At 35.9% G+C, this 21,856-nt stretch overlaps 1 protein-coding gene across 5 annotated transcripts in view; it reads left to right on the forward strand.

Moving 5' to 3' along the window:
• The window catches only part of PCDH9 (protocadherin 9), a 664,361-nt gene that overhangs the window by 112,548 nt on the left and 529,957 nt on the right, over positions 1 to 21,856 (forward strand). Inside the window, exon 4 of one of the 5 annotated variants that reach the window (XM_058846569.1) lies at positions 17,189 to 17,200. The exons of the other annotated variants lie outside the window; for them this stretch is intronic. Within the exon in view, the coding sequence (XP_058702552.1) occupies positions 17,189 to 17,200 (12 nt within the window). The remainder of the gene's footprint in view (positions 1 to 17,188; positions 17,201 to 21,856) is intronic. 5 annotated transcript variants of the gene reach the window in all.

The raw sequence follows: 21,856 nt of genomic DNA on the forward strand, positions 1-21,856 counted from the left end.
TCTATCTTTTGAAGTGAAATGTATACTGGAGCTCATTATCTTTGGAACATAAGTAAGAAGTTGAAGAATGAGAGTCAGTTGAGTAAATGTTTTTCTTGTGTGGGGGAGAGGATTAAGGCAGCAAGGAACTAAAAAGACATTTGTTTTATAGCAATCAGGCCTTCGTGTGCTGACACACAGTGTTTTTCCACTCCAGTTGTCATGGTTAGACATCCTCCAACACCCTGGGGGATGTAAATCAGAGACTGAGAATTTTAGACTTTGCTTTCTGGAGAAATGTACCTAGTATTTTAATGATTATTTATCTTTCCCAACTGTACATTTGCTTAGATGCATGCAGGTTTAAATATATGTAAATATATATCACCACTCAAATCTTCAGAAGGCAAAAAACTTTGGTATGTGTGTCTTGTTAACATTTTGCTATACATTTTCCAGAGGTGTACTAGGAGCAGCCTGCTGTACAGCTGTTCTCCTCCAGCTGAACAGGTTCGTAGGGAATGAAGAGCTTAGAGCAATTTGTAGGCAATGAAGCAAAAAGAAAAATCCACAAAGAAGCAGCTGATGTTAGCAGCTTTTAAAGAGAATAAAAGAAAGGGGAAGAATAGGGAGACAAATGTAGAACAGAGGGAGAGAACACGATTTTGGATGAAATCTGAGTTACTGTTTTTCAAGACCAAGGAGAAACCATGGTGCTTACTTTTATAAGCCACAGTTTATCCTTTCATGCTTTTTACTGTCTCCTGAACGATATCTGTGCTTACCATACGCAAATGCTAAGCCAGTGCTTTACTTTTGTTGCACAAATGGCTGGGAGCTGAAGGCTGGCAGCCAAAATGTTGTGTTAGAGCTTTGTCATCGACACACACCTAGGACTCAGTCGGGGAGGTGTTCAGGGCATGTTAAATTTTAAGCACATGTTTAAATCCCACTACTTGCCATAACACCTTTCTGGAATGAAACCTGCATATAAAACTCTGCAAACCAATCTGGCAGTGCCTGTTCCCTTATTTGTATGCCAGGAATAATAATGCTTAATTCCTATGTGTGTTTTGTAGCTTAATTCAGGGTGTTTGTACACCACTCTAAGCAAAAGTCTTAACATGAAAGAATGGTGGTTCATTACTGTATTTCATTAGCATTCATAGGAATTGTTGTGAATGTAGTTCAAACAGATATACATCTAAATTTTCATGGCATTAGACAATTGAAAATTTTAAAGGAAAGACTGTCTATTAATTGTCATTAAATCATTATCAAAAAGTCATCTCCTTAGCTCAGAAATGACATGGGGTTTACTTTCAAGAGGTCTTTTAGTGACTTCTTATTTATTTACTCTCATACAAAGTGAGTGTGAGATATTCACAGTCAAAGCTATAAGGCAATATACCATTTATTTACTTTCCAGAGGTACCTGTGAACTAAGGAAAGAAGTAATGAAATGAAAAAAACCTATGAACACGGTATAAGAGCAGCTGTGAGAATACTAATTTTTTTTTTTTTTTTTTTTTATGTTTTCATACATATGTTTTCATTTCAGGCATTATTTAGAAAGAAAATAAATACTTAATGATATACAGATAATCAGATTTTTTTTAAAAAAAAAATGGGTGAAAATAACTAAAACCACCATAAAATGTTATGTTTGCTATATTTTTTAAAAAGTGTTAGTGATTTTAAATTCCCTGTAAGAGCACGTCTGATATTCCTGAGATATGTAATTGACAGGATGCAATGTCATGGCTCAGAGGGACCCATTATTATATTTCATTGGTTCATTTATTGCCTGAGGGTGAGAACAGGCAATAGAACAAGGTGTCAAACTTACTTTTAACCTTTGGTCTTCGAAGAAGCTAAATTAAAGGTTTAAGTGTATTTTAAGTTATCATCCTTAGACTTGTCTCTCTCCTTCTCTGTTTGCAACTGGCAAACATGAATGTTATCCAGTTTTCAGCGTCAGCCTCTTATATTGTGTTTCACATAGACCTGTTGTTTTCACCACAGGTCCCTTCATGCTTTTTCTTCACTTTGTGTGACAAGCTAGAGGTTGTGTCATTTAACTTCAGTGATTCCTGCTTAGGGGAAAACATGTTAAAAAAAAAAGAGAAATATTTCACTTTTGAGTGACATGAAAAGGGATGAAACTGGCATATTATTTTGAAATGTACCCAGGTCATAGATCAGACTTAGGATTGTGGCACACATGCTTAGAAAGAGGAATAGACTGTTTTGAATTACTGGAGGAGAAAATGGCAGAATATGCTTTTATTGCAGAAATATTATGGGTGTATGTCAGTAATTGCAATGCTGCTAAAGCTTGTTCCTACTGAGCTTCAGACATAAACTGTTTGTGTAGGTCAGATGGAGGGTAAACCAGGCCAAATCACACCTCTGCTCTAGAGAAGACGTGGATGTGGGCCAGGAGAACAGGGAAATTAATTTTATTATAAATTTGGAATTAAACCATAACTGTGTATTTACTCCCACCTTCTTGCCTGCATCCCCTTCCCTCAAAGTCTTCAATCATCACGTGATGCAAGAAGTAATGATGGATGCTGACGGACTAGGGACCATGGTGATGATAGCCTTTCTTTCTTCACAGAGATATTTGTGTTTCACAGTATTAATGTAAGGATGTTAATGTCTCTTTAAGATAAAGAAAAACAAAAATAGAATAATGTAGAGTAAAGTAATGCGGAAAACACTTTTTTCGCAGCTTTAAAATTTAAGGAATCAGCTCCAAAAATCTATTATTGTAAGCCAAGGAGACCTCTGCTCTGTTGGGTAAAAATATAAATATATAAATATATATATATATATTAAAAAAAAGATCCTCTTATGACTTTGACATTAGAAATCACTGACCGTGCTCATAGCACTAAACCTGTAATAATACACATTATACTACTCCTAACTTCTTAATTCAAGTTCAGATTAATTATTTTATTTTCCATGTCTGACAGTTGTTTTGGGGTGGTGGAGGATGAAAAGTGAGATGAACTCTCTCCTCACAGATGCTGATGTCATTAAGTGTCCTAGCCTTTGTCGCATACACGTAATTCTGCCTGTAGTTTGGTTTGAATAAAGCCAGCTCAGCAACAAAGACAATTATTTTGAGAGAAGTTTTATGTTACAGCTCTTTATTTCACTACTGAGGCTTTTTTGCGTTTAGTGACTCTGTCTTGGGAATCTGCCTCATTTCTTGGCTGCGATGACCTTTGTGTTTATAATGTTTCATCAGTTTCCAAGCAGTCAGTTGGAGGTGAATGCTGTAGTATTAATATATTTATCATCCATTCATGTGATGGGAACATAATTTCCTTAACCCCCTGGTCCCTTTCCCTTTTAAGTTTTTCTGTAATGCATTTTGTTGAAATCTAGAAGAAGTATTATATTCGTTGCTTTTCAGACAGGTAAGAGGTTTTATGATTTTAGGCTTTTATTTTAAATATATTAGTTTGCACTTTTTTATTGTTGTACATTATTTTTCCTGTGCTAGAAGTTTGAACACATATCTGTTGGTTATATCATTGTGTCAGTGTTTCATCCTTATTACTAAAATAATAATAATAATACAGTATTCTCTTTCTTAAATGCTTTTCAACCATAAATCTGAGAGTACTTTGTAAAGGAATTCAGTAATTAGCCACAGTTTACATGTTGGGAGAGTGAGGTTCAGTAATTGCCTTCAATTAAACTTAGAAAGCTACAATAGAACTAAACATTGAGGCCACATTTATTACCCTCATCTGCTTCCAAAAGAGTGAGGTTATCATGCTCCCATGCAGACAAAGAGACAATTCTTAAATACATGAGGAACCTTTCAATCTCATTCCTTTACTTTTTTTCCCCCTCTTCTCAGTAGCATCCACCATCCTTGCTTATTTCTAAGGAAATTAACTGTGGATTTTTAAATATATATATATTTATGGATTTCTCCATATATTAGCACATTCAGTTTAAATTAAATTAATTTAAAGTATCATGTTTAAAATGCCTCTATTGAGATATGCTGGGTTTAAGTTTGTTTTTCTTTTGGGTCTGGCTTTTTGCTACTTTAACAAGGTAAGGATGAACTGCAATAAGGCCTTTGCTTTGAAGTGCTGTCCAATAATGTTCCTCATTTATTGTGTAGATAACATTTTACAAAAGGAAAAAAAAATTTGGCATCAGCTGCAAAAACTTACCGACTTCCTTTGGTTGTGATGGTTCTTCTAAAATATTGTTTTAGATAACTAATCTCTTAAAAATAATACTTCTTCATTAAAAAAAAAACCAAAAAAACCAGCTAGTTTACTAGTGACATTTAAATGGATTAGTGCTGTGTCTTCTGAGTGAGATTTCCTGATAGTCAAAGTTTAAAAAGAAAATACATACCAAAACACAGTCCCTATTTGCAACTGAATTAGTTTGTGATAATAATTTACTGAAACTGCATTTAATTCACTGGAAGCTTATTTACATGGTCAAGTTCAGGAGAATTAATCTGTAAAAACGAATTTAAAGTGGATTATTAAACCTAATTAAGTCCTTATATAGATGTTCATTCTGAATAAAAATTGCCTTGATTTGGTTGAACTTAGCTCCCTTCCAAATGAAATATGACTACCAAGGATTTAATATAGTTTAAATAATCAATTTAAAGAACTAAATATAGAATAATTTTGCGGCGTGCTGCAGTGCAGACAATGTCTCAGGGAGACATCTGTCTGTCTGACCCTTTCTCAGATGTCAGCATAGGTGTAGACAATAACTGAATTTAAGAGGTAGTCTGAAGTCTTGCAAAAGGTATTAAATCTCGTTGAATTTGGAAGTGATCTTTTAGGAGAGGGCAAGATACAGACATATAAACTGTTTAACATGTAGAAATTTAGGATTGCAGGGATATAATACCTTGGTAGCTGCTTCCATTAACTGTGGGAAAAGTCTAGTCTTTAACATCTAGGCTAACTTTTGTTAACTTCTGTTGAGGTGCTTGTGACCTTGTCCCCTGGGAAGGAATACATTGGATAGGATCATCCTTTGTGGGCAGTAGGAGCTAATTATAATTATTTGTCATTCATTTAGAATATGATGGTGTTCTTATTCTGAAATTTCTATTTGGATACATTCTGGTAATAATTCTGAATGACCAGTGAAGTCATAAGACACTTATTAAGTCATAAGATAAGATTCTTTGACTGTGTGTTTTTTAAAAGGATGGCATTTTTTTCAAAAATTTAGGGTATCACCACATAGATTTGTGAGTGGCAGATTACTTTAAGCAGACATAGAATTAGACAGATTCCTAAAGGAAAATAAGTCCCATTTCTGCCATAGCTGTGCTGGAATTGAATGAACATGGACTCTTGGAGGAACATAGAGGCATGGTCCAAATGAAGAGATCTCTCCCATGAGTGAGCTTCTTAGTATTTAAAAATGAAGTCTGCAAATGGTGACAGTCATTAGAGAATTCAAGGTAACTTCCTCCTGTCCCAGTTTTTCTGTGACAATTTTGCAAGATGTTGCATGATTCCAGTACTTCCCCTTCAGTTTTAGTGGACTGCATTTTCACAAGATACTTAGGAGCCAGCATTATTTGAGGATAAAATATTTTGAGTGGTAGATTATATCCCCTTACTTAAAGAAACATAATGAATTATGCTTGTATGTGATCTCACCTTGATAAATTTCCCAGTACATCAAGGATGTTAACAGAACCACTGTAAGGTAAAAATGCTGCAAGGGCTGAGGAGGGGGAAGCTACTGCAAATTAAGAGAAATGGTTCTGTGTATACTGTAAGTACACAATAATTCCAGATATATATGATTTCATTTTCAAAACATCAGAAGCATTATTGTCTTCTTGATTGATTTTTATATGGTGCAGTTTAAAAACTGTGGTTTTTTATCTGTGCTTGCTTAGTAGAAAACATCAGTGGAGAGAAAACTATTGCTATAACAAGAAGCATCACAGAAATGTTCATTTCAGCAGTACTAACTTTACACACTGATTGTGCTATTGGATTTTGAAAGAAGAGAAAGGAAAAAAACCCTGTGAAATAGTAATAGAAGGAAAGTAACAGAACAATTTTGAGAACTACTTGGTAATATCCTTCACAGTTCACCTTTATTTGAAACACAGCATAGAACCATAATGAAATCTATAAATGTACAACTGTACCATGCACAAATGTACTTCTTTGCAAGTATGGATCAACTGAGAAAAATTATAATGGGGAAAAACAGAGTTAAACTGTGCAAGCACAGAACTGCAAACACACATTTGACATAGAAAAAATCCCCTCTTCTGAGGATCCCTGGCAGGATAAAGCAGCAAAATCTGTCTTGCAGTACCTTTTCCCTCACCCCTAGGTTCAAGTCCCCATCCTCTGCTCTGTATCACTTCTGTGAGCTATTGCTGCTTGCCAAGTCCACAGATAACAAACCTTACTAAAAAGTCATAAGCACTTTTCTTGTGGCTGAACAGGCTAAACATGCTTTCTGTGGGGTCAGATGGAGGCTGGTACCTGCAGGTCAGGAGGAGTGTGAACTCAGCCCAGAGTGAAAGAGGAAGGGGAAAAGGGCAGATTAAACTGCTTTTGCATACACTTGAACATTCAGTTCAGAAATGTTCAACAAATACGAAAATGTTTGTTGTCTAAGTACATATTTGTATCATTCATACGTACTCATGCAGTACATCTGAAGTGACATACCTGTTTACTTCCCATTCATAACTTTGGAGTTGAAAATACTTCTTTCCTTGTTTTTTTAATGGGGTTTTGTGTTTTTTACTTTTTAGTTGAGCATCTACAGTAAATATTTCTTGGGTAAATATCTTCTGAAACCTCTGAATTATTAAAGCATAAATTAGATGATTTAAGGGCAGAACATTGCTTATAGAAGCACATTTGTCAGTGCTGGGGAGGCAAAAGAAATAATCCTACTATGTCAGTAGTCCCCTGGGAAGACCTTACCTTCCTGATACCATCCATGTTTCTTGCAGTTCAGAACACTTGTTAAGCTGAAAGGGGGAAGAGAAGTACATGACATTTATATTTGTTGTAATATAAACCATTTCTTATCTCTCCCTTCAGTTCCTCTCCTCTGCCTCCCTTCTGTCTCCATTTACAACTTTACTATCCCTTCTGCCTACTGGGACCATAACCTTATTGTAATCTTTCTTCTTTTTGCTGCCCTCTGCATATCTGAGGCAAAATTTATTTTTTTTTCTTCAATAGGCTCATCTCCCACCACTACCCCAAAACAAACCCACATTTCTTTTAATGTGTTTTCATCCTGTTACTTTTTTTTTTTTTTTTAAAGACTGAATTTTCTCCTATCTCATCTCTGCCTCATAATTCACAAATCAGCCAGCTCATGGGTCTGAAATTGCTGGTGACACTGCCAATTATATCTGCTAGTTCTTGTCATTGGGCTGTGGAACTGAACACCTTATTTCTTTATTTTCCCTGAAAGACAATCTGAGAGAGATCTATTTATGCCAGAATGCACTGTTCTTTCAATCTGGACTGGCTTTCAGTAAGCCTGGAAAGCATCTCTACACCATCATCAACTTCTCAACCATTTAGCAGTTATTTTACTCACATTTGTTAACGTATTTCATGGTATTCATCTTAATAAGACATTCAGTGGTGTAGGTTTCCGTTTTTCAAGTTTCCAAATGAGCCTAAGGAATTTTGTCAGGGTTGTTTTGGAAGCATTTCTGTCTTGGAAGAGCAGTCCAACTTGCACTTTATCCTATTTAGATTTAGAGAGTAAGCATCCTTGTGCTGAAATTCCATGGGTAGCTGGTCTGGATTGGTGCTCTGCAAAGGCACTGAATACAGAAGCAGCAGTGAGTTTAGCTGCAAGTAATTGTGACCACAGCCAGTTTAATTCAAAACACATTTAATATATAAAGTGGTATGTCTTTTTTTTGGAGTGCTTGCCCAGGAAATGACAAACTTGGGAAGATCTGAATGATGCAAAGTTCCTTTATAAGTTTCACCCTGAATTTTGTTGCTTTCTTCAGAAGAATCAAAACAACATTTTCATATTTTGCAGAATGTTTTGAGATAGTCTCTAGAAGAGAAATGTTTAAAAAAAGTTGTACAGGTTTTGAAAGAAGCTTTGAAGAGTCCATAATTTTGCATTAATATTTCTGTGTTAATAGTTTTGAGGTTCAAATTAATGGTGTTATAAATGGCAGCACTTAGACATGCTTTCTATGTTCCTAACTGTGCAGGCACTAAGCAAATGTGGTTGTTAGATATCTTATGGCAGTTCTATGTGGGAGAACAACTAAAAGTATGAAGTTAATGCAGCAAAATTAAGGACCATTAAGCCCCTATATGGCAACTTATTGAAAAGTGGAGTGCTTAAGGGAGGTTTAAAATACAGAAAAATAAAGGCATTTTAATTCAGAATAAGAGCATCTACATATAGCTTAATGCGTTTTAATTTCTCTCCATTAACTTCATATTTTTAGTTGTGTCTTTTTAACCATCCCAAATGCGGGCATTCCCAAGTGATACTACTTTTTCTCAAAAGTATGTCTTCGGAACCTTTCTCTTTAAAATTTTATATCCTTCTATCTTATTCCATGAAAGTAACCCAAGAAAAATTCTTGTTTGAAAAATGAACAAAAAGACAAATAGTAATATGCATTCTGTTGTCAACCGATCATGGCAGCAGACATGGCCATCAGAATGAGAAACTTTACTCTTTTAAAACAAATATATAAGCTAAAAGTAAATTCATATTTTACAAGAAGAGATTAAAGGCTGGAGGAGAATTTAAAAGTTCATGAATGATGGACACAGTGGAAAATCAAAGAGAACAGAAAATAAAGACCAAGATAATAGTAAAAGACATTGCATACCTGGCCACTGGAACTGAGTGTTCAAACCTGAAAATTTATGGTTGAAGTGAAAAAAACAGATATTTGTGTGTTTGGCACACTGATTGTAAAGAAATACATAAAGCTGTGCTATGCCAAAGCTGGGATTTATCCTGTTACTTCATGCTTGTTCCCCAAACAGTCTTTCTCTTCTTTATTTCTGTAGTGTCTTTTCAGGCTTGACTGACTTTGGAGGGATTCAGCTTGGCTATTTTGTTGTCATTTTATTGTCCCTTAACCAGAATAACCATTTCTATGTAAAGAAATACATACAACTGCCAGACGAACTGTCCACATTATACTCTATAATCAATAGAAGATTCTTGTTGGTCATTAATAGATATTAATATTAATATAATTTTCACTGTTGTTGAAGTGGAATTTTCACCGTTGCTGAGGTTGCATCACAGCCATGAACATTGCTACATCAGTTCACTGGAATCAGCACTCCTTTTTATGTTATGCTGTGTCATGCACTTAAGTAAATATCCTAAGAGCCATAATAAAGAGAGAATACAGTAAGAAACAGAGATATCAATATCTCACATAGAAAGCAGGCAGAGTATTTTCTAATTCTAAGAATTACTTTTGGGAAAGACAAAAGATCTGCTGGTTATTGCTGGTTTGAGATTTGAAACGACCTTGCTAATGTCAATTTAATGTATTAGAATGCTATTGATTTATTCTTTTTTAATAATAACCTATACAATTTAGAAGATTAAAAAAATCCAATCTGTTGTTGGTACTAGAGAGATTTCTTACCCTGTAGTAGTGATACAGTTGATGCTAAGTAGATGCATTTATATAATCTGGTCATTATTTTTAAAAAAATATTTAATTACATAATAACAGTAAACAATGGGGAATAACAGTTGAAAGCAGTGCAGCATTTCAATTTGGGGATAGACAGCTAAATTTCAGTGCAGATCTTTACAGTGGTGACCTGTCACAAGGGAAAAAGCACAACAGTCTTCATAGAAAGATGCCAAAAGCTTGCATTTGCTTTATCATGAATTACAGTGGACTGCCAGTCCTGGGGCTAGTGTTTTTTCTTGTTTACCCATGCATTCTGTTGTTAGAGTGTGTAGACTTGCATTCTCCATTTAGAGAAATCAATGCTTTCATCCACCCCCTCCCTTTTTTCCCTCTGCCAACCATTTTTCTTGTCAGTTTTCTTTCCCCATTGCTGGGTGAGCAGCTTATGAGAAATAAACCACTGAGGCACATCAAACCTTATAAGAAGGCCAGGGCAGTAATTCAGTGGCTGAGATTTTTCCAATCCATTCTCTTTCAAGTGGCTTGTTTAGAAACAAACAACAGAAGCAAAACCTCACAGTGTCTCTTGCTGATATTTAACAAAACTATAGAAAGACCTTTTGCCTTAATAATGCCAGTGACATGCATTTTTGTTTATCTTTCTAATTATTTATTTATAGTTGACATGAAAATTCTTCCCACTAGACATCACTAACTGCAGAAAACTAGTTGTGTATTGCTTTTGTGAGACTTCTGTTATTACAGCATGATTAAAATAGTACATTAATTATGCATCCTGCTATAAAACTGAATACAGCAGAGGAAATAAATATGTATTAATAATAAATTAGTTATTAATCTGTGTACTTGTCATTTCAATGAGATGTAAACTACTGCATCTTCAGTTCATGAAGACCACCACTTACCTGTTTTTTAAGTCCACTTACATCTCAATACTGTGGAACGAAAAGTTTTTGTTAAAAGTCACCATGTACTACAAATGAGTAGTCCCAAGCCAAAACTGTTGTATTAAAAAGCTACAAATTTTACTGACTGTGAGATACAGTGGTAGCATAATAAAGCAGATTTACTACTAGGCTGGCCATGTACAGTAAACTTTTAATCATTAAAAGTGGTAGACACCTTTCTGAAATAACAAGATTGATTCTGACTTTTTTCTTTTTCTGAGATTCCTTGTACTACTAGAAAGGAAGCTTTTATACTGCAGGGAAGCCAGCTACAGCTTATGGACTTGATGAAAAGTTTTGCAGGCATGGGTATTTAAAAAACAGTAGGCCTTGTAAAGTACATAATTTGATTGGATTGTCGTAATAGATTATTGTAAGGTTGTGTGTAGATATGTCAGATGTGAAGATGTTACACCTACTAGGCAGTATCCAAGGGCTTCCTAAATCTTTGCACATCAAGCTGTCTTTTAGTTAAAGGACAGTCAGTAGATTAGGAAGTAAAACAGGAGCCAAGTAGCAGCACCAAACTTTTACTAAATCAATCCATTTGCTTTCTTTTTGGCTCATGGTAGAATAAAAATAAGATTATTTAATGTAAGAGCTGCTTGGCAAGATTTGCACTAGGAAATGAAATGTGCTTGGGATTACTGATGCCAAAGAAGCCAACTGTCATGGAGTGACCCATGTCTATATTATTAAAATTTGCCAGTTTACAGAAGAAGGTGAGTGCAGAAAAAAACACCTCTAGAGAATAATTTTAACTCCTAAAGTTTGTTTAAAATATAGTTTGGGATAGTCATAGTCCTAGCTGTCCAGGAATAAAACTAATCCAGGGAGTATTTGTGAAAGTTAACAGGGGGTTGACTTTCCGTCTCTTGGTACATTTACTAGCAGTGATTATTTTCTTGGTAGTGGTAGTGTTGTTGAGTGAATGACCAGTATAGTAAGTTGTCCAAAAACATATATTTGTGGGAGATTTTAGTTTCATCATTAAATGGCTTGTATATGAATATGTATTGCTCAGAATTTTTAGATTTAGAATGGAACAATGCATGTGAAGGGGGAGCTACACAGCTGTTGAGGTTAAGTTAAAAACACACATAAAATCCTTTAACTGACAGCACTGTTATGGTTATATTTTCACATTATCTTAATATTGAACAATGGCAAGTATAAACTTTCGTCATGGATGTCCATTTTAAAAAAATGTTTGATTATCTTGATTTCAAAGTTGTGTCAGCCAAGACAGGTTAAAATAATTGCTGTTAATATTAGTGATAGCAACACAACAACAGTAACAATAATATGTAGCTCTCTCTTGGGATTTGCCCCAAGAGATCTATAAATACTTGAATAAGAATGTGAATATTGTTTTATGTACTGTGAATGTGAGTCAGAGTCAAGTGGAATGTCATGACCGGAATCACCTTTCAGGTCATGGGTAGCATCACGAGTAGAATGCAGATCTTTTGAATCCCACAGTATAACTCTGTTCACTGTAACAACATCTACACTTTTGCTCATACCTTTAAATTTTTCCTACATAAATTCTGTAGAAGGTTCTGAATCATGTATCATGGACAAGTCATCTTCAAGAGTCGTGACTTAGAACAATATGGGAATGTTTACTGAACTAAAACGGCTTTCTCTTTTCCTGTCTCTCCTTTCTTGTATTTTAATATCTTCTTAGTTTTCTCTAACAGAAGACAGAAAAGATCAGCCAGTCAAGAGAGCTGTCTGCAAAAAACAGATCACCTGTCTATAAAGACTTCCTGATAAATATTTGATATACTTCTAAAAAAAACAAACTTCCAGTGGCAGAAAATAGCAGTCTCTTTTTATGTAATCTTTTCAGTGCATGATTACCCTTATTCTTGGAAAGATGTGTTTTTCCTTAGTGTCTAACCTGCATTTCCTTTTCTCTAAGTCCATAGTGTCCTCTCCACTTTCCTTTTGCAGCAGCTGTTGATATGTTGAAAAATTGTTCATGATGTGTGGAAAATGTTGACGATAGAGTGAATCTATTCATTCTTTTGTTACTGTATGCAAGCTTTCCCATCACTTTCTTGAGAACACTCAGGAAACATTTTGCTATTTTTCCTTGAAAATGTGTCTGTCTGTCATCTTCCTTTCTTAAACCACTCTGTTCCTAACAGTGTGAACCCCTCTAGTAAGAGAGATGAAAACATGAATATTGGTGAATAGTAGCTTGCAAACAAGAAAAAAACAAGGTGAAAAAAAAATCCCATAATTGATATTTTAATCATTCAGCTACTGTACTGTTGAGGTTGCGTAATTTTAAAACAATACTGCACAATTGTATATTCACTGTTTTCTTTATTTTTTAAAAACTCTGGAGTGATTTATGTGAGAGGAAATGAAATGATCTGGCTGGCTCCTGAATACTTTGGCTGCTTTAGGGATCTTTGATAGGAATTGTTTTGCATTACTGTTTGGATTCTTTCCTCTTCTTTTTCCTCTTTTTTTTTTTTTTTTCTTTTTTTTCTTTTTTTTTTTTTTTTTTTTTAAGTGCAAGCTATAAATAACTGTGATAATGTAGCATTTCTGTAAGAAGCATGTCCCAGTGTTTACTAATCTTACGTAGCAACAGTCCATTCATTCACTTTGCAGGGATGCTTTGGCAGGACTGTGTTTTCCTAAATGCATGCAAATCCTTCAGTTTAAAGCAGTAGGTCTTCTCAAGTTCTGCAAATACACTAATGCTAGTGTTGCCAATAGAGCACAAAATAGCAATGTCAGAAGGGTTATCCCTTTATTCCCACACTGCTGCATAGATGCTTTCCATGTTTGCACTAACCTTTTGCTTTTTTGCTTACTTTGGTAACGTTTATTTTTGTAATTAAACCCCTCCCATTTTTTCTATAAGTTTTTGGTTATACTACACTCATTCATCAAGGTTGGTGATCCGTAGAGAAAAAAACCCCTGACATTCCTAGTGGGTTTATTGGCTGGGGAGAGGAAATTTTAGTAATTTCCCTGGGGCTTTATTACATCCCTTTATTTCCTGGCACAGGGAAATTTCCTTGCATTACATTGTTTCTCTGGCTATCACCAAGAAATTCCGTCTATACGTACAGGCATTTTAAGGTATGGGGAGATGAATAGTGGAAAACCATATGTCTCAAGCAAACTTGAAACCTGTCTTTAATTCCAAATAGAAAGTGTTCCAGTTCTATCTTGAGACAGCACAACTTTGATAAATTCTTTCAAAATTCACTTTTGGGAAGTTCTGTGGCATCTCTCATTTGCTCAGATGACAGCTGAAATGAAGTCTGCAAAGTAATCTGTAGGGTCTGGAGAGACTAAGTAAAAATTCTTTGTGAAGCTAGAGAAAGGTTAATGGGGATGTGACAGGCTTCCTACCATATGCATTGGTCTGAATTATATGATAATTTTTTGTAATATAGAATTTTTTTGTAATATAGAACAGCAACTTCAGGATTTAAATGTTGGGTGGTGGACATATGTGGAATATGAACTTCACGAATATAATTTCATGAAGATTTAGAATGGTTCTTGCCTTTTCTCCCTATCGTTGCACCCAATAAAGCCTCAGTTTTCTTTGTATATAACATCCGTGGCTTCTAGCTTTTAAGCAGCTGATGAAGTATAGAGATTTTTGCCTGGACATCATCATTACATGTACACATACACACACACATAGGTGCAGACACACATGCACACACCTGCTTTCTCTGACAAGCAAACAGAAGAGATGTCCAGTTGATGAAATTATAAAAATGCTGTACAAGTGAAGATTTGCCTTGGGATTTCTTCATACTAATTCTTTTAACAATATGCCAAGGCACTGCACCTCAGGCCCCAGATACAAATGGAGTCTGTAGTGAAAAAGAAATGGGTAAAAAAAAATGACAATGTAATGCTGAAGTGAGCTCAATGTTATTGGGTGGTGCTAGCAACTGAGAAAGGAAACAACAGTGTAAAGGTCTGATTTTCTGTTCTTGCTTACTGCCTTTTGTGTTCAATGGAACCCCTCTTATGAGTGAGATAGGCTCTGATAAAAGAAGTGGTGATACATGAAGTAGCACTATGACAATGCATAAAGTGGTCATTGTCCTCACCCTCACTGCACTTTTCATACCATTAATGGTGGAAATAATAAGACTTACACTTAGGATCTCACCTTTGTGCTTCCTGTGGGAGTGCCATAGTTGAAAAGTGACAGCCTCTGCTAAAGCACTTCAAAATATATCGGGTTGTTCTCATCACTCTAAACAGACACATCTTATTTCCCATTGTCAGGAACATTAAGTGACTTGTTTCAGCACAAACAAGAACTTGGAAATTTTGGCTTGCAACTCACATACTTTTTCATACTCAGTTTATTTGAAATATCATTATACTATTAACAAACATGCAAAATAACTGCATAATTGGCACTGAGGCAAGTTACCAGACTGTGATAATTAATTTTAGAATCCTTTACATAAGCAGTTCACCTATATGTATGAAAGTTGTAATTCTCATCCTGCTAATACTGAGATTTCTTTTTCTGAATTCTTTTCTTCATTCCCTTTGGTCTTGTTTTCTACCCCCAATCAAAGTACTTTTATTCCCCTGTCCAGGACCTGCTCTGAAGTATTTTGCTTTCAACAAGAGACTGTCATTTAGTAGCAGATGCCAGTTCCAGTCGGTGGGACTGTAAACAGAAAGTACCCAGGATAACTGATTCATCCTCCACAGAGACCACACATAGTACCTAGGAAATGTCTGCACTTCCAAAGAGTGCTGTCCCCAGCTCAGGTTTCAGTACAAAGTGCCAGAACGGGAGCCAGGAGAATTCATTTTGGCTTGAACTTTATGAACAAGGTAAGGTATGATGAGGAATGCAGTCTCCATTGACGTTGCTTCCTGCGTTCTTGCTATTTAAAGAACAGCAGAACAAGCTTCAGTGCACAGAGTGCGATCATTTCCCCCAATACCTGATTTAATAGGAGTAATTTCTACTTACACAGTCTCTTTCTATTGAGAAGCTCACACTCTACAAACATGAATTAATTAAGCTTTATACTCCCTCTGTGCTGCATTGGTAGACTCAGGAATAGAGTGGTTTAACGTTATACTAGTGTGCCAGTTGGGAAATACCAGAAATCTAGTTTTCTTACTTTGCACATGCCCTGGGGCTGATTCAATGCATGCCTTAAATGCAAGGACTGAAAAAGACCATAAGGCATGTGACTGATAATACCTCTAGGCTTACACCTGGAGATAAGAAGTCCTGCTAGCGAGAGCTGTAGTGCATATGGCAGTGAAGCAACAGGCTGATTCCATGTGAAAACATATATGGCAGAGCCTGGTAAGGTACAAAGCTTTTCCTGTGGGCCTTGAAGAGAGTGTTGCAGTGACCTGTATAGTTTTGACTCGTTGCCTTCTCTCAACTCAAACCAAGTAAATTGAAGCTGCATATTCCTCATAATGATATCCCTAAGATCAAGGTGGTGGCTGTGTGCACATATGGATTTGTTGGTCAGGCTGAAAGGGTAAGAGCTTTTCCATTTGGCATCACTTGCTATGGCATATACTCCTGAGGTATCTGACAGCCATAAATACTCCGGCCAGTAAGACCACCTCTCTGTATGACCCCTGGTATCGGACACAGTTGAGCTTATGAATTACAAATCATGATCTCAGTGCCAGGACACTCTTACTAGAAAAGTGACAAGGGAGTAAATGGACTTTTAAAATGCAGAAACTCTTACTTTTGAGAGTGATGTCTACCAGAAAATAAATTCCTCTCTGTGAAATCATAGGGCTGGGCCAATGCACATTGGGACTGCAAATTTGAAATGTTGCATTACTTGTAAATGGCTGAGTAACCTGCTGCAACATCCATAACACTTGTTACTTTTCTAAATCTACAAAATTTCTTGCAGTGAAAAAAAAATAATGAAATTTAATCTACCTAAAGAAAAAAAATTATTCACTGTTAAGTATACATCCTAATCTCATATTGTCCACTCACTTTGGTTTACAAATGCCTCAGTGTCTTTTAAAGACTTCTGGGAGGGAGAGTGGAGGACATGAACTGCTTGAGCACTGATTGCTGAAGGCATTACAATGACTTAAGCTTGGAACAGGCATAATATCCCAGTGAGGGAGAGTCTTTATACCCTGGCAGAGATTTTTCCTTCTGGAAAGTGTCTGAATGCTTTTGCAGTATTTCAGGCTATTTATTAATTCCCAGGGGTAGGCTGTGGTAATGCTGCCACCCAAGGAGATGCAAGCCCCTCAGGTCAGCCTAGGTTACGTAGGGAAACATAGGATGTTATGTCCTTCTTCCTTTTGGGCTTAGTCAGTAATCCTGTACAAATATGTCTTTCCTCTAGAGTGTAAGGGGGCAGTGTAAGACTTTTTTTTAAAAAAAATTGTTTAATAATAAAAAAACTGGATGGAATAAAATTATTCTGTTTTTAGCCATTAAAAGTCATTAGGGATTTATTTCCTGATATTAGGATGGATCCACAACTAGCATTTCAGAGGTAGAAGACACTGATTTCTGAGCCATAAAAATGGATTCCAATCCTACCTTATCTCAGAGTCCCATTACTCAGTATGGGTCAGATTATGTTGAAATTCTGTTTGTATTTCAAGGTCAAGATTGAACTTCATGGCAGACTTATAGAGGGAAAAAAAATTCAGGCATTCTACTATCAAAGTCAGATTGTCCATCCAACATTACAATAAATGTGATTGGACTTACCACTTTTTTTTGTAAGAGTTCTGCTACTATCATGTGCCTCCCTGTCTTTAAGTGAAAACCACTGTCCAAATCAGGGGATGTCAGGTTATAATATTTAACTATAACTTTTGGCATACAGTGAATCCTCCAAGGGAAGTAGAACTCAAAAGAGAAAGAATTACCTTTGAAGTCCTCTATCTGTACGTGTAACCACTGATGAACTCCTTAAAATGTACAATAAGAACCTTTGCAGAACCTTTTGAGAATTCTAGCTGAGTTTTTACTAAAACAGTTTCTTCACATTTCCAGATGTTCTTGAGTGTAGGTGCTGGTGTGTGCCCAAAGAAAGGCAGCAAAGTTGGTGAATGGATTAGAGAGAGCACAAGTCTTATGAGGAGTGGCTGAGGGGTGCTGGGGTTGTTTGGTCTGGAAAAAATCCAGACCAAAGCTCAGGGAGGACCTTATTGCTCTCTACAGCTACCTGAAAGGAGGTTGTAGCCATGTGAGTGTCAGTCTCCTCTCTGAGTTAATAAGTGATAGGACAAGAGTAAATGGTCTCAGGTTGCGCTGTGGGAGTTTTAGTTTAGCTATTAGGAAACATTTCTTCACTGAAGTGGTGGTCAGGCATTGAAGCAAGCTGCCCAGGCAAGCAGAGGAAACATCATCCCTGAAAGTGTTAAAAACAGGGGTGTGGTGCTTGGGGATAGGTTTTGTGGTAAACATGGCAGGGCTAGGTTAACAGTTGTACTCTGTGGTCTTGACGATTGTTTTTTAGTTAGTGCAACTTCACTGACATAGATTGCTGGTAGCTGATATAGGGAAGAGGAATGTCTTTGATTTTCTCAGTTTGTGTCTGAGTTAAAGTTGCTACAATCTTAATGTCTCTGTTTAGTTTAGTTTCCTGTTTTGGTAGGTGATAGTAGTTAGGAGGAGAAATGTGCATGTGTCAAAAAGTAAAATTAGTGTTGTAACTATGTCAAGGCTGAGATTGACTGAAGCAGTGCAAAGCGGAAGGGAGCAACCAGAAAAATGAGGTTACAATGTCAAATATCCTGACTGATTTTGAATTAGAAGCTGAAATATGCTTTGGTCTATAATCATGATTCAGTTTTACCACCCAGGTTCCCATCCCAAAGAAAACCACATTCATTCTCTTGAAATATGGAAAACTGAAAATCCATTTTGATATTGTAAGAGGAAATAAAAAGGGCTGAAAGATTAATAATAAAATGCCAATATATACATGTAATCCAGGCTTGAACCTGAGGGCAGTCCTTTCAAGGAGTTGAATGACATCTGTGTGTAATTTAATAAATGGCTGTTGTAACACAAGTGGAAGAGCTCTCAGACACATTGTTTTTTGTGTTGATTGCTCAGTTCAATTACTGTAAACAAATAATGTAATGTTATATTAGTCACTGAAATAAATCTAGCCTAGAAGGGTTGGAAAAAGGTTGGAAATATCAAAGCTGTATTTATTCATAATTCAATGATTTGTTATTAGACTCACCTAAAAATAAAAGGTCATGTTTTATGAGTATATCTCTAGCAAGGTTACCAATTTCAAATGCTTAATGACAACTTTTAGCTGACTGTTGGAATAGATTTTTTTTTTTTCCCAGAATAAATATTCACAAGTTACTGTACACACAGAAATACTGAGCAACAGGTAGAGGCTAAATACATGAATTGGAAGACTTTTATTTTTATTTAAAGCCATTCCTATCTGAATGGGGTTTTGCGTAATCTGGTCTAGTGAAAGGTTCCCTGCCCATGATGGGGAGATTGGAACTATGGTCCCTTCCAACTCAAATCATTCTATGATTCCTATAAAGAGCTGTATTTACAAAGAAAAGATAGATGAACTAAAGTGTATTTTAAATAACCAAGTAGTATCTTAGATAATAAGCCAAGTTTTTGTGGAAAGTCCAATTTTGAGATATAACACAGTGCTCTAAAATAATTTTTCTTATTCTGCTTTTTCCAAATACTACAACTGGCTTCTTCTATTAAAACAATTTTGTCTGCACAGTAGATCTTCAAAATCTCTGAATTTTTTTGCCCTTTCACCTTCTAAACTTCTTCTGTAATTTAGTTACTTCATATCCCCAGCTTTTTCAGCAGCAGTCTTTCTTCCTTCCCACAAGCTAGCACTACCCAGAGCAATGCCTTAAGGCTGAGAGGACAGGATGCAGCTGCCTCCAAAAGCCTGTCAATGATGCTTCTTTTTAAGTTGCTAAGAACTGCTAGCACAGCTGCACAGTGATGTGGATTTACACTTCATTTTTTTTTTTTTCTTTTTTCCAATATGAGGAATTACTCAAAAGAATAATGAGTTAGCTACTGATGCATGAAGGCAAATGAAGACACTGCCTTATGCTTAATGACATCCTAAGGACAGCCCTGCATTTTAGTGCCAGTTTTTCTGGGGACACACTGCCCAGGTTGAATGCTGTGGTTATTCTTTAAAGGGAATTTGAGGAGATTCTCATCTTCAGATGTAATGGAGTAGGAACAAATTTGAGTCAGCATTAAATCTACAGTTAATATCTTATATCTTTTGAGCACATAGTTGTTTCAGTCTTGACTGCTAACACAGTACCAGCAGACTGCAATAAAGCAGTTAATTTTGGGCTGTAATTTATGAATTATGATGCATTTTAACATCAGTGGAGTTTGTTTATTATTACACAGAGCAGTATCTGGTGGCTTTAGTGACCAGTGTGCCCCCCACTTTCCCAGCACTCCTCTTTTCTCTGCAGGCTCCATTAGTTACTAGTTTTATCCAGTCTAAGGAAAGCAAAAGGCAAGGGAGCACGCCTAGCAAGGCTATAAGCTGAGGTTTCTTTGCCTTCTTGTTTCCATTTTCCCTTTTTCTGTTTATTTAAGTTGTAGCTGTCATACACATGGCAGCTGTGCCTGGTTGGAGGAGAGCAGTGAGGGCAGAGAAAATCCAAGCAGTAACACAGCAAAAATGAATGCTTCTGGATGTTTGTTGCTGTGGTTAAAAATGCCAAGTTCAAAACATATCTTAACATTGCAAATGAAAACAAGCTATTTTGGCCTTTCTGAAATTTCCAGCTAGGCAGGTTACAAAAGAATCTAACATTTGTTTGATGCCATAAAGATGTTCTGTCCAAATGACTGTCAGAAAGTGTATGGTTCAATAGCGGCTGACCTGATGATTCAGGTGGTCTCTAAAACCAGATACATGGGAAGAGGCTTGAGTTGTCCCTGCCCACATTCCTTCAAAACTGAAGACAGATCTTCAAAATGGAGTTCTCATCATGGCATGGGAAAATCATGCACATGTGAGAGAGTTTTGCAAGGAGTTGAATGCAAAGGATTGCAATAAATTTCCCTACCACCACAACATTATTACTATAAGAATCTCTTTGGATGTTTATAAATTTATTTTTAATACATTTCATAGAATCAGAAAGGTTGGAAGGGACCACAATGTGTCATCTGCTTCAATCTCCCTGCTCATTCATATTTTTCCATTTGCATTGTGTTAAATTTTTGGAATTTTTGTTCTTGTGCTATAGATTGTGGCAAATAAAGTTGCTACCTTTAAATGGGATAACAATTTCACTAAATTAATCAATTTCGTTAAATCTCCAATTGCAGAGATCAAAACCTTTGTCTTGTAAATGGCCTGGAGAAAACATCTTCAAAATGATTAAAAGTTCTTTGAAAATGTAATTCCAACCATTAAAAACAAATTAACTGCCAGTTGCATGCATTAAAATGATTACGTGCATTAAAATGTGAGTATGAGGGATGAAACCAGCAGTTTCATATGCTGTAAGTTCATAAAAAGGAGACATCAAATAAACTCAAAACTATAAAATGGAAAGAGAATGTTTGGAAAATTAACTTAAGGTTGTACTGTAAATGATAAGAATTAATTTTATAAATTTTAAAAAAATATGTTCTGACTATATTTTAACAAAAGCACTTGCTTTGGTGGCTTTAATAAATTTGGATTAATTGGTAAAAAATAAGTGAAATGTCAGATGCTTTAATGTGATACAACACCTTTCAAATACCTGGCAGAATTTAAGAGTAGCTACCAATATGTTACTTTGCCAGCACTGGGAAATGATTGCTGTATTTCCAAATATTATTATAGTTTATCCATGTCATATACAAGTGAATTTTGGATTATTCTTGTGAGCTTTTCCAAACTGGAGTTCCTTAGACTTTGGTGGTTACATCAGCCCACAAATACCCCACAACTGAACATTTTGGGCTATAAATCTTTAATCACTTAAATTATAGATTATGTGGCTATGTTCGGCACTTAGATGGGAATGAAATCTGGAAACTCTTGATAATATACCATTATGTCAGAGTTCTCACATGCCAAAATATCTGCTGGTGAAACCTCCAACACTACTGCATCATTATATGTGTACAGCTGTCCATATACTTCTGGTTCGCTTAAAGTTTTGCCTTTTGCATCTTCAAAGAAAATGTTCTTCCTTCTGGGATCCTTTCTTGACAGTTTTCTTGGGATAAGCC

This window comes from Poecile atricapillus, chromosome 1 (genome assembly GCF_030490865.1).
Source record: "Poecile atricapillus isolate bPoeAtr1 chromosome 1, bPoeAtr1.hap1, whole genome shotgun sequence".
Classification (NCBI taxonomy): Eukaryota; Metazoa; Chordata; class Aves; order Passeriformes; family Paridae; genus Poecile; species Poecile atricapillus.